This window comes from Chenopodium album, chromosome 14, assembly GCF_948465745.1.
Source record: "Chenopodium album chromosome 14, dcCheAlbu1.1, whole genome shotgun sequence".
In the NCBI taxonomy this organism is placed as follows: Eukaryota; Viridiplantae; Streptophyta; class Magnoliopsida; order Caryophyllales; family Amaranthaceae; genus Chenopodium; species Chenopodium album.
The window spans coordinates 54,261,690-54,275,965 of NC_137847.1; the positions used below are offsets into that span (position 1 = coordinate 54,261,690).

The 14,276-nt window shown below is 33.1% G+C and overlaps 2 protein-coding genes across 2 annotated transcripts; one reads left to right on the forward strand and one right to left on the reverse strand.

The window, feature by feature from the left end:
• Window positions 1-155: 155 nt before the first annotated feature.
• LOC145577592 (CASP-like protein 2B1) lies at window positions 156-4,529 on the forward strand. The gene is made up of 4 exons (XM_081635080.1): window positions 156-566; window positions 1,727-1,971; window positions 2,198-2,330; window positions 4,017-4,529. The coding sequence occupies exons 2-4, from the start codon at window positions 1,751-1,753 to the stop codon at window positions 4,266-4,268; spliced, it is 606 nt and encodes a 201-aa protein (XP_081491206.1). The 5' UTR covers window positions 156-566; window positions 1,727-1,750; the 3' UTR covers window positions 4,269-4,529.
• A 587-nt stretch (window positions 4,530-5,116) lies between these two features.
• LOC145577591 (uncharacterized) lies at window positions 5,117-8,292 on the reverse strand. The gene is made up of 5 exons (XM_081635079.1): window positions 7,774-8,292; window positions 6,876-7,094; window positions 6,281-6,379; window positions 5,910-6,014; window positions 5,117-5,816 (listed from the first exon to the last, which is right to left on the reverse strand). Exons 1-5 carry the CDS (start codon window positions 8,278-8,280, stop codon window positions 5,622-5,624), a joined length of 1,125 nt encoding a protein of 374 aa, XP_081491205.1. The 5' UTR covers window positions 8,281-8,292; the 3' UTR covers window positions 5,117-5,621.
• Between the last annotated feature and the right edge of the window lie 5,984 nt (window positions 8,293-14,276).

Here is a 14,276-nt window from a genome sequence, read left to right on the forward strand (position 1 = left end):
AGCAAACCCCTTCATGGACCCATCACAAATCACTATACTAGTTACCCCATTCAGTTAACACCTAGTAAAACTAAGAAACTTTCCACCCCAAAGTCCAAAAAAATGAACACAAAAACAATAAAAATACAAAGAACCACTAGTCTTTACTGCATCACTTCATTAACTTGCTACGACTACCTTATTATTTGTAGAATTGTAGTAGAAGAAGTAATGGGCCTTAATAAATACTTGTTCCTACCATTTTTCTCTCTGAATGCACTTTCTTCTTGGGACGAGAAACTGTCCTTCCCCATAAGAAAGCTCCAACTCATTTGAGCCTACTTTAATGCTCTGACCCCTCCTTCTTCTACTTCAATTAATGTCCTCATTTTTTTTATTTTTCTTACTGTGTGAGTTTGTACTCCATTAATAAAAGATTGAATTTTAGCCTTCCATTGTTTTATCTAAACTGTGTTTAGTAATTTCTTCTAGGACACCTATTTCTTTTCTTGCTTTCACAATCGTTCATTTTGACCACTTGTCACTTCTTTAGGCCTTGCATCTGGTTTTCACCCCTAAAATAAAAAGTGAGTATTCATCTCTTTCATTTTTTTATTGTACTATAGTTATATTCAAGATTTTACATAATTTGTGGTGAATATTGATTTGCAAATTTATTTTGATGGGTCCACAATAATTTGTTCATGTTTATTGTGACTATATATATTGAGTCCTTTCCCTAAATAATGTTGTCTTTTTATCTAATTCCCGAAATACAGTCATTCTTTTAAAAATTCCCACAATACTGTCCACGTAAGCAAATGTATAAAAACCGTTTTTTTTTTTTTTATGGTTCAAATGAAAACCGCTACTTCAAGTAGCGGTTTCCATCTACACTGTTAAAACATGAAAACCGCTACTTGAAGTGGCGGTTTTCATCTTTTTAAAAAAAAAAAATTATTCATAAAAAAAATCCCAGACACAGGCTTGACTGCCTTGAGCATCGTGCATCGACATTCACCGTTTGCCTTTCAACTCCATTTATCCTCTTCATCCAAAGTAAATCTTCCAAATAAATCCAATCAAAATCTGAAATCCAACATTTCAACCCTAAATAATCATTGAAAAACTCCCAATTCCAATATCATCTCTCAAAACTTACTCCCAATTCCAATTTCTCCATTAAAATTACAATCACCAAAATTATTATTATTTGACAAATTTAATAATTGAATTGAAATGGATAAAATGGTTAGGCATAATACTTTGGTGGTGGAGGTTCATCGGCGGCGGACTCATCTCATAGCAATGGCAGGGAGGTGTTTTCAAAACTCTGGAAGTTTTGTTCTCTGTTGATGAAGATTAGGAGAGAGAAGAAAGGAAAGCTTTTTTTAAAAAAAGAAAAAAAAAATAAAAAAAATAAGTACAAACCGCTACTTCAAGTAGCGGTTTACCATGATAAACCGCTACTTGAAGTAGCGGTTTTGCAATAAAACCGTAAAAAAAATAAACCACACTAAACCGATGACGTGGACAGTATATTGGGAAATTATAAAAAAGTGACTGTATTTTGGGAATTAGATAAAAAGACAACATTATTTAGGGAAGGAGCTCATATATATTTGCAATTTAGTTCATTTTCTTGTTATCTATTTTGGGTTGATTGTGATTTGTGAATAAGAGAAAAGTTTGAAACTTTCTTCTTCACTTGCTTTAAGTCTCTGACATAGTTGCTTTTAATTTGAAGATTGTTGTGAAAAAGAAGTTGAAGATGGATTTTGGAATTAGTCCTGGAAATGTGGCAGTTCACCATGGAAGTTGCACTGCAAAAGTGGCTGTTGAAAGGAGGATTAAAATAGCAGAATTGGTGTTAAGGGTTTTGATATTTGGGTTGGGTGTTGCTGCTGCTGCTCTTGTTGGCTTAGATAGTGAGGTTAAGGTCATCTTTGCCATTACTAAGAAGGCTTCTTTCACTGACATGAAGTCTCTTGTGTAAGATTTACCTACTTACTTACCCTAATTGAACCCTAGCCTCGGGTTCGATTCTACTTACATTTGATTGGGGTATTGAGAAAATGTAGTTAGAATCGAACCCGAGGCTGATGCTCTACCATTGAGCTCCCACTTGATTCTTAAGAAATACTTGCTGATATTTTCATGTTATATTTTTGTATAAGTATTGATGTTATTGATGTTGTAAATGTAATTTGGTAATCAGGTTCTTGGTGATAGCTAATGGGATAGTTGCTGCTTATTCATTGGTGCAAATAGTGAGGTGTGTTTTGGGAGTGATCAGAGGAAGTGTTCTCTTTAGCAAACCTCTAGCTTGGCTCATCTTCTCTGGTGATCAGGTATACTGATTTACTCATACTGTCTTATGCTTTACATAAGCTTATGTAATTCGTTTAATTAGTAGAATTTATTGATAAATGATTTCTATCTGGGAAAAATAGTGACTTTAGGTTAAGAAACTGCTTGATTGTTGCAATTAGGATTGCAAAACTGACTATTGTAGTTGTATTTTAAATTGAGAAGTAACAGAGCGTTGATATATTAAGTGACAGATAATATTGAAGGAGTAATATAAGTCAAGTAGAAAGTATGTTTATGATCTTATTAAATTAAAAATCCTCAAGGTTAAGTAAATATTTTCTAATCCAAGGAACAAATATGATGCAAAATTTGTGTGCTACTTATTAATTGGTATGATTTAGTGGGCCAGACATTAAGTTTCCTTAGGATTACTTCATAACCTATCTTGTCTAGCTTACTGGTCCCTTAGTTCCTCAAGTAATGCAAGCTCCATCACCATTAAAGAAGTATCATAAATTGTACTGACACCCACCATTATGTACGATTTGAGGGTCCATTGATAAAATAGACTCTAATTTTGTACATTTTCTATAAAGGATTAGTGCAAGTTTGCTTAGTATAGTCTTAGAGAGTTCATGGGCCACAAGTTATAATTTTGTTGACAATGGGTTTAAAAATAATTGATGGTTGGGCCCAACGATTTGAACCATTTATGTACCAGTAGATCGATATGAATCTCTATGTCTGTTAGTGCCTTAGAAGTAAAGGTTGCATTTATAGACCGCGCTTAGACATGCTGCTGGTGGGAAGCCTCAGGTGTTCTGTTATGGATCCTATTATCACATTGGCCATTCTGTAATAAATAGTAGATCTTCTTTGTTTAGGAAGAAGAGGATTTGTAACTATAGCATGAATGTGTGATAGTGGTTAAGCCTGAAAGATATCTAGGAAAACTGAGTATACAAATGAACAAAAGAAGTGAACTATATTTGAAGTTCCTCATTGTGGCCTTCACTGTTTTTCTGCATGGTTCTACCTCCATGTACATATTTGTGTTTCACAAGAATTTCTAAAGATAGAGGACGGTTCTCCGTTTGCTTCATATAAAACAATTGGAGATTGGGTAACTAGGCTCTAAGTCCCCATACAAATATGTTTTTAAATAAACGGAGGAAGTACTCAATTTGACATTTCACGGAGGAAGTACTCAATTAGTGAAGTTTATTCGTCATGCCAATTGCCAAGTCGCTAAGTACCACATTGGGTAGCGAGTTAATACTATTAACTCTTTGGTTCTGATGTCTTCTAGAAGGTGCCACATTTGTGATCATTGGGGCACATCTATGAATTAGTATGTTTGTCTAAAATATGAATTAGATTGATCAGGTTAAAATGATGTCAGAATCCAGGATCTTGCTACTAAATCCTGGAAAAGCGAAAAGCAAGTAAATTTCCTAGCAACTTTTTCCAGTAATGTGATACACAATTACACAGTAATCTTGTAATCTTGATGTGATCTTGCTTTTTCATCTGCAATGTCACCATGACTGCCAGTAATGCAATGGGTGGCCCATGAAATTATTAACTTGATGAAGCATGAGCATTTGCATGAACTTAGATGTATTCTGGTGTAGCAAGTGTCCATATCCTGTGTTAGATATTCTCAAGTCTCAACAAGTATGATGCTTTTCACAGGCCAAGTAACACAACTTTTTTATATGCAGGTTATGGCGTATCTGACCCTTGCAGCAGTAGCAGCAGCTGTACAGTCATCTGTGATTGGAAAGTTTGGACAAGCAGAGCTACAATGGATGAAGACATGTGGTTTCTATCCGAAGTTTTGTAATCAAATTGCAGAAGGATTAGCAAGTTCTGTGGTGGTTAGTCTTTGCACATTGATTCTCTCTGGCATCTCGGCTTTTAGCCTCTTTCGCTTATATGGAGGGAACAAAGGGAAGAGCAATACAAGATGGTAGGCGGTAGAATAGGAATGTGTATACATATACATTATGGCTCGTTTCTGGTGTAGTTTTTATCAATGTAATGGTGACTCAGAAGCATTTTTCAATGCGGAAAATGTAAGTCTCTCTAGTAGTTCTAAAATAATATAGGAATAGCTATGGTAAAGCTTAGTCTTATCTTGTGTAATTAAGTGTTTGCTCTTGATGGAAATATTGTTACAAGTTTCAAAGTAGGTTTTGTATTTAACCATTATGTGCAACCATTTTTCACTTGAATCTTGGTGCTTATGCTCTCCATGCTTTCATGTTTTCATCATCTACTCTCTCCTCCCTTAAAAATGCACCATCTTCAACATTTCAATTAAGTCTTGTATAGCAATTTATCCTAAGAATCACTTTATTAGAGCTAAATCTCAAATCTTTTTTGCAAGACTAGATGAAATAAGTGGTAGTAGGCCTCGTAGCTCGTTAGTAGGCCGTAAGGGTCTTATCTTGTCGATTGCAAGTTAAGAACCAAGACCCTCGGTAAAGGAAGGTTTTGGAATTTACAGCACCAAAGAGCGGGACATTTAGTTATCCTTGCTTCCCTTGATCCCGCAGCAAATCAGATGGTCAATCAAATCACCTGTAGGCTGTAGTATATGAGTGTAGCAGCTTACAAAGATAGAAATATAGACACACTGGCTTCTCTTAAAGAAAAAAAAATTGTAGGCGCTTTGTTCTTAATAATCCATGTAATATCTTCTTTCAATATTTTTTTCACTTTCTTTTTCATTATAACCTTGCAATTTATTTTACAAAGATTACCCTGTTGTCTAATATTTTGATAAAGTTTCTATTGTTGGGCATTCATGCAGAATCATGCACACCTGCAAAAGCACTGTTAATTTATCAACATCATAGACATAAACATCCAGGGCTAGAAGCATTGGTTTGTTGCCTCCTTAAATAAGATCAAAGAGGGCATACTCGCCTTACTCGTTGATTTCAATGTAACCTAACTTCCCCATAAATATTGCCATATTGTTTGTAATTTGAAGCAGAGTTTCTGTTTATCACTTTATCCACCTTTTTATTAACAGTAAACAAATAGTCTTTAAATGTTGGAGGCCTTGAGGCGACAGTTACACCATCTTGTATCTGGAATTTGGGTGGTTCCTAGTGTACTTACCGTCCTCTCCAATATTTTGAAGATGCATAATAGACTACAATCAGACAATTACATAGAGGATAGTTGTCCAAGCCCTCAACTTCAGACAAAATTATTCAATACTTAAAACTGATCAACAGCAAATAATAATTATAAAAAAAAAAAAATAAAAAAAAAAAATAAAAAAGACAGAATTGATAGGAGGTTACATATATGATTCAGATAGCTTGATGGTCCATTCTCTTTCCGTATCTGTATCTATTTTCATCAGACATGCGAAAATTTGCACGAGTTGTGTTGTTTCCAGGTCTCAAACCTCTATAATGATCAGAACTTCTTGACAGTTTATTAGCTTCCTGAGTTACTTCATAAGCCTCCTCTTCAATATAATCACACCTTATCACCCCAAACTCCTATAATATCAACATTGAAAAGTATAAATGTTTCCAGTTAGAAACAAAACATTTACAATACACCTTGAAGGCTTGAACAAAACATTTACATACCTTTGATTTCATCTTCGAATAGCAGGGTGTCAAGCAAGGGTTTACATCCCTGAGCAGCATGTCAACTGGACTGTCAGGAGTTGTTGGATCATCGTCGCTGAAATCCTGAAATAATTGTTTCGCTATAGCACTCAGACAACAAGGCATATTCCCAAAGAGGAGGATCCAAATTTAATGTTGTACTGTATCTCACAGTTTAAGGTTCATTAGTAAGCTGACAAATTCTCAAGGTTAACATTAAAAGCTTGACCCAAGACAATCGCAAGCATTTGGAATGACAGTCACCTGACTCCAGTCTATCTATCTATGTATAAAGGTTCGATCGTATATAAATACTTAATGTAGTTTGATTGTGAAATATTTTTACATACCAGGGAATTAGCAGCCTCTTCTTGATCATATATTGGTGTCCTTGGTGAGCTAAAATTACCATCAACGCATGAGTTGCTTGTATACTTGACTGCCTTGACCTGTATTCACAACAATATCTACTAATCACAATGTGGTATGAAAATATGAAGACAGTGACAAAGCAGTCAAAGCTTATTTAAAATATTTAATTATATAGTCATGTATACACTCTTGTAGTTGTATACCTCTTTCTGAGTTGCATATTTCCGAAATATAGGATACAAAGTTATAAAAGCTCACTAATATGCGGGCGTCAGAATGTTTGGTTATGAACAAGTTATTATGCATAAGCCAAAAGGCAGAGTGACTATCCACTCCAATTGTAATTCATACTAAAGAACGTGTTATGTGATGCTAAAAGATAGAATCCAATTTGCAACAATTCCCCTGAATTGAAACACTTAATATCCAATTTGCAACAGTTGCAAGTGTGATAGTAACATCTATCAAACTTAAAATATAAAAGCATCCTTAGACAGTAGTGGTATAAGGGACTCCAAACTCCCCAGTGTCCTTGAAACTAAAAACGGTTAGGAATGATTGTGAAAATGATACCTCTGCAAGGTCTTCTGAAAGGCATTGTAACTGACCCGTGAGGGAAGAAATCTGCCTCTGAAGAGTTGGAATGACTTGCTTAGCTTGCTTGAGTTCAGAGCCTTGTTTCTCTAAAAGCTCTTGTAGTTGAGAATTCATTTCTTCCGGAAACAAGATGGCACTTTTCAGTGCCTTTATTTCTTCCCTTTGTTTCAAGCACAAATTCTTCAACTTCTCTACCTATTATAGTTGAGGCAAAACATATAAAATGAACACCACGTATTGAACTTCTTCATTGTGCAAACTATAACATATCATTACATAGATCAAGTACAATAATCAAGTGATTGTAATTCATTCCGTTCAAATTTGTCATTATACAGATCCAAAATTAAAATGCTTATACACTACATTAATAATAGATTAATAACAGATTAACACTAACTAACTTAGTTGAATAAAGCTTTGAGACATAGAATCCAATCTCATTAAAACCACTACCCTTTGTGGCTCACTTTACACTAAAACTAACATGCACATAGTCAGTTAAGCCAAAGGCAAAGATTTTTTTTTTTTTTTTTTTTTTTTAAAGTAAACTTTATATGGTATCCATCTCTTTCAAGCTTTTCTCTACCCAAAAAAAAAGGAAAATTATCAATAACATGGAATCAGTTTATATTTCATCCAAACTTTTATCAGCAAACTTATAAACATTATCTAAAAATTCAAACGCTTATTAGAAAACATTTACAACAAATTAATAAAAGACTAATGCGGCTTAGTTGGTTAAAGTCTGGAAGGGGGTCGTAGTTAGTCCCCGAGACATGGAATCAAATCTCGTTTAAATCACTACCCTTTATGACTATCTATAAACTAAAACCAACAAGCATATAATTAAAAAAGAGGAAGTGAAAATTACTTCAAGATTGCGTTCTTGGAGCAAAGAGTTGAGGTCAGAAATCTGAGCTTCCTGATCTTTATTTAAGGTGAGAAGCTCCCTCTCACTCCTGAGCACCATTGCTAGTGTTCTGGTATTCGTCTTCACTTCCGTTAATGCTTTCACCTTCTTCTCACTAGAATTCGACCCTTTACCAAATAATTTCTTAGGAAGTGCGCTCAAGTTTGAGCCTTTCCGAGCTGATTTCTTCAAATCCTCTGCTATAAAATCAGCTGGAATAATCAGCGGTAATGGCCGATCGCCATTGCTCTTGGTTTTGGAGCTTGAAACTGTTCTCTTCTCCATGAATTTCTTGACCATAGTAGTGAAATTATGGTCGGGTTTGGTGGAATTAAGCTTGGTAATTGCATTGTTTTTGGGGAGGAATGATTTAGGGTTTGGATTGAATTCGGCAGATGATGATGGTGAAGTTTGGGAATCGAATGAAGTGTAACGAGAAGCAGCTTTTCGATATCCAGAGGATGACATTTGAATATTAGATTCAAGTGAGATAATCAAATTGAATTTGAAATTGAATTATGGAAAACAACAAACAAGAAAGATAAATAGGGGAATTGGTAGTCTTTTTGACAAGTAGCAGTTTGTTGTCGGGTGGAATTCAAATTGTTGATAGCGCGGGATAATCGATGAGTCGCTAATCGCTATTTGTTTTGTTGCTACTGTATCTCTATCCCTCTTTCTGATAACTGCTACGTTAAGCATCCACCGTTTTCGTAATTGTTGGTCCGTTTAGATTGGGCCTGTCAAGCATTGCATTTTACATGCCCATTAACTATCATTTCAGCTGCCCCTTAAACCCGCAAATTTTAAGGTGGACCGTGGTGCACCTATTTCTGTGTGCAACACAAATCAGATGCTGCCATCTGTATCATATGCTGTCAACTCTACCAATTTCTTCCAACTGAAACTTTCTTCTTTTTCTTCGCGCGTCTTTCCTATTTCAATTTCTTCGTAATTTCTCAATCTCTTGTTTACAATTATCATCCATAATTTGTTGGGCGTCAATTTTCTCTCTCCTCTACTTTTCTCTCTTCGATTTTCTCTCTCCTCTTTCTTCTCTCTTCATTGTCATCAATTGCTTATCACCATTGTTGATTCCTCTGTTCTTCACTGTAGTTCATCTCCATTGATTTAATTTCTGTACCTAAAGTTCTTGATAGTGGAGGTTAGATTCTTTATTTCAATTGATAATTTTCATTAATTAGGTTTTTTAATGTAGTTTTTGAGTAATTGTTGAGTAATTGTTTATTTTTGTTAATTATTTGAATTGATAATTATCGCTAATCAGTTTTGGATTGTTATTTGTTGGTTTGAACTCATTGTATAATTAGGTTTTATTTACTTGCTGAAATTTTAGATGAGATTTTGACTTTTATTGTTTTTCATTTATTCGTTTATTTGATCTCATTGTATAATTATTAGGTTTGTTATTTGCTGAATTTTATTTTTGATTTTTCTGAAATTTGAAGTTTAATATGATTTTGAACATCGCATAATTTTTAGGTTTAATTAGTTGTATTTTCTTGATTTTTTTATGAAGTAATCAAACTATTGATCTATTTTATGAAATTGTGAAGAGATTTTGATTTCTTATTGTATTATATTAATTTGTGATGAATTTGATCATTTGTATATTAAACTGTTCATGAATTCTTGATTCTGAACATTCGGATCATATGATTTCTTGTAGAAGAATTTATGTGAAGAATTTGAAAGATTAGTTGAAAGTGTGTTGAATTTGATTTTATTATTTTAATTGCTGAATTTGAGGTTTAAATTTGTATTTTATGAATATTATTTGTTTATAATTCGTATTATGCACTTTCCATTGTAATTATTTTTAGAAATTTTTATTAGCAGATTAATATTATTATGAACACTGTTATTATATTTATGAACCTCTAGGTTATTTTATTGAACCTTTGATCATGTATGTTTTTAAAAATAAAATTGTACAAGTAATTATGAACTTCGTTTTTCTTTATTTGAACTTTTTTGTTTTATTTTTGAACTATAGTAACAATTGTTATGCATTTTGTTTGTTTATTGCAGGTTATAAGTATGAAGTTGTTTATAAGGAAAGTGAAGTGTCTGAATTGAAGTGGAAACAAGTCAAAAGTGATGCGGAAGCATATGAACTGTATAATGATTATGCATTTAGGCATGGATTTAGTATTAGGAAGGGGAAAATTCGATATGTTGGTACTTCAAGTGTTTGGAGAGGCAGAAACTACTTATGTTCAAATGCTGGTTTGAAGGATACTTCTTCTAAGATGCCTCGGAAGTTTTCTAAGTTGTATTACCGTACATGTTGTGAAGCTTTCATTGATTTTGTAATTGATGAGAAAGGTGTTTGGACTGCTGTTAAACATAATATGGATCACAATCATGCTATGATACCTGTTGAGAAGAGACATCTCCTTAGGTCTCAAAGGAAAATTCAAGGTGAGCATTTGAACTTCATTAGTACTATGAAGGCTAGTGGGGTTAGGGTTACGGATTCTGTTCGTGCTTTGAGGAAAGAAGTTGGTGGATCTCCTAATCTATGCTACACTGTTACTGATGTTTACAATGCTTTAGCTACTGAAAAAGCTGGCAGATTAGAAGGTGGTGATTGTAATGCTTTGATCAAGTCTTTTGCTGCAAGACAAGCAAAAGAGAGTGACTTTTATTATAAGTTTGAGGTGGATGGAAATCATGCCCTTAGTAGTGTATTTTGGAGGGATGGAAGAATGCGAAGGGATTATGAAGCGTTTGGTGATTTGATGGTCTTTGATACCACCTATAGAACCAACAAATACGGCATGATTTGTGCTCCTTTCGTTGGTATGAACCATCATTGCAATAATATCATGTTTGGAATGGGTTTTGTCCTTGATGAAAAGACCAACAGTTTTGTATGGTTGTTTGAGGCTTTTATGAGATCTATGGGAGGATGTCGACACCCCATAACCATAATGACAGATCAAGCACCTTCTTTTTAGGAGATTTTCCTCCTTCCTTTACACCAGAACTTTCTTTGATCTGAACTCCCTTCTATTTATTTTGAACCTCCTTTCTTGTTTTCTGTACTCTTTCAAATTCATCAGGTGGAACTTCCTGTGCTTCTTCAACCCGAGGTTCCTTTGCTTCTTGGGAGCTTTTGTTGCGCAACACTCTTGTTGTTGTCGTAGGAGTTGTGTTCCTCTTTTTTTTTTTTTTTTTTTTGTTGCAACATGTTTTCTTCTTTTCTTAGAACTGTTTTAAACATTTAAGTAGTTATAGTTAACAAATGTATATATTTATATTATTAAATGAAAATTAAACTACAATTAAAATGAATCAAAAAAATATTAAGATTTTACCTCTGAGATGGTTGGTTGGGCTCAGTAGAATTGTCAGCATTGCCTCCAGGTTCAGAAGTTTTTTCAAGTGGTTCAGAAACTTCTGGAGATAGTTCACAAGTTCTTGGAGGTGAAACAGAATCCTGTGGCCTTGATTCAGAAATTGTTTCAATTGGTACAGAAGTTTGTGGAGGAAGTTCAGAAGTTTTTTCAGGTTGTTTAGAAATTTCTGGTGGCTTCTCTATTTCAGTGTTCTCTTTTTCAGTGGCCATCATAGGTGCAGAAGTTTGTGGAGGTTGTTCAGAAGATTTTGAAGATGGTTTAGTGTTTTCTGGTTGTTTTTCTCTGGTGGAATCTCTTGTTCAGAAGTTTTGGGAAGTTGTTCGGAAGGTTTCGAAGAAGGTTTAGTGTTTTATGTTACCAGAGGTTTTTCTATTTCAGATTGCTTCTGTGTTTCAGTGGTCATTTCTGGTTCAGAATGTTTACTTCTTGTTGCAACTCAGAAGTTTTTGGTGGTTGTGAAGTTTCTGGGTGTTCAGTGGATTGGGGGGTTGATCAGATGTTTCAGGATGCTGTTCAGATGTCAGTGGGGGCATTCCAGTAGTTGGACTGTCAATAAAAAAATAACAAGAGAATTAACATTTCTAACTAATATATGAATGTAAAGCAAATTAAATTTCATATGAACATATCCCAATATATAAATGTAAAGCAAACTGAACTGGAAGATGTTCAGTGATTATATTTTGTTGTTCAAAAGTTTTTTGAGGTTGTTCAAAAAAATATCCACGCATAATCACAATTAATGAATATCCAAACAAATATACAAACATAAATATAAAATTGTGGGCTGTTCAGTGGTATATTTTTATTGTTCAAAAGTTTCTAAAGGGTGTTCAGCACATAATGTAATAATTAAATATCAAACATAATACATATGAATATAAACTAAAGTGGAAGATGTTCAGTGATTATTTTTTGTTGTTCAAAAGTTTTTTATAGGTTATTCAAAAAAATATCCAAACATAATCACAATTAATCAATATGCAAACAAATATATAATATAAATATAGAATTGTGGGCTGTTTAGTGGTTGTTGTTTATTGTTCAAAATTTTCTATAGGGTGTTCATCAGATAATGTAATAATTAAATATTAACCATAATATATTCCAATATAAACTGAAATGAAAGATGTTCAGTGGTTATTTGTTGTTGTTCAAAAGATTTTTAAGGGTTGTTCAAAAAAATATCCAAACATAATTAAAATTAACGAACATACAAGCAAATATACAAACATAAATACACAATTGTGGGTTTTTCAGTTGTTTATAAGAGATGTTCAGTGGTTTATTCAGAGTTGTTCGAACATAATTTCATAAAAACAACATATATGCACATTAAACAGGAAACATATGAATCAAAATATACCTGTTTGATGGACTTTCTGAAATTTGTTTTTTTTAATTCTTCCAATATTTTTTGATCAACAATTGGACTTACTTTTATATCTTCTAATTTCTTCTTTTTTGGTGTTTTGACATTGAACATTTGACTTAATGTCCTGTTCAAAACATTTTGGGTTCAAATTAATTTTCAATTTTAAAAATTAGAGTTTCAATTACACATTTTGTTGCGAATTAGAACAATAAATCACTTACATATCTTCATCTTCTTCAGTAGGCGTAGATTCTTTCGATTTTCTACAAAAAAAAAAAAAATCAATCATATCGATAATTATATATTAGAAAAAATCAAAACGACAATAATTTTAACAAATTTAACAAAATCTATCAAAATCAAAGTAATTGAAGTGATGTTCACCTTTTTGAAGGTGTTTTCGATTGTTCTTCGTCGTTTGCCATGGAAGAGTAGCAGTTTTTAGAGAGAGAAAATTGAGAGATGAGTGAGAAAATTGAAAAGAGGAGAGAGAAATGCAGATGAATTAATTAAAGGAAGTTTATAATTTATGAGAGGAGAGAGAATGTCTTTAAAATGATTAAAAAAATAAAAATGGCGGTTTATAATTTAGAACGGTTATTTTTTTTTAAAAAAAAAAAAAACTGAATCACGTGTGTTGGGTCTGGGTTAATTTAGTTGGGCGTGGATTGTTTGTCTGGGCTACGTTTGTTGGGCGCGTATTGGCCCTGTTCTAGGTGCACCATGGTGTATGTAATACCAATTGCTTTGAACCAACAATTGCAATGTTTGATAGGCAAGAATCGATCCATGAATCCATGATCTCTTCCAATCCAGATTGAAACTTTAACCACTTAATATATCCCTCACTCTCAATTACAAATTATTACTCCGTATCAAGCATATACAAATATCAATATTGGTTGTACAGTGTCAATAGTAGGACATGTGTATATTATACTCGTATGTGTCATGTTGTTTGTACATACATTGTAATTTGTAGATGATAGTTTCACTTGTACACTATTGTACAACCATTAAGGTAACTAAGGGCCTGTTCTTTTCAGCTTATTTTCAGTTCAGTTCAATTCAATTCAACTTAGCTTAGCTCCAATCAGTTCAGTTCAGTTCTATAAATCAAAACAAGCCCTAAATCTAATTTTAGTAAGTAATAATCACTCAATGTAGTTGGACTAGTGTAATGGGCTGATAACTTACGAAACTTATTGAATTAGTAGGTCGGGTCCTTCTTATTTATTTATTTATTTATTTTTTAACAAAAAAAAAACTTTTTAAAAAGGAAATATAACTAGTGTATATAATCATCATTCGGCAAAATTTTGTTGGTAATCCCTCATTTTGTTGGTAATTAATCATGTTAAAATCTTTATGTAGTTACTTTGTCTTAGAATTTGTTATATACCTGGGTGTACGATACAATCGGGTAATTTACTCATTAATTTTATGAGCAAAAATTAATGAGCAAATTACCCAGGTATACAATAAATATCATCTATATATCTTGATAATGTGGTGTAGAAAAACTATTTTAGGAATTTAACTAGAGAGTACATTGTATGAATTGATATGATTAATATCTCTCTTTTTACTGCCTTTAAAAGATTAGTCAAATTATTAATACACCATCACTTAAAAAAATACTTGGTATATTAAATTAGGAAAATGTTATACATAATCTTTAGGGCTATATATAAGCATTAAAT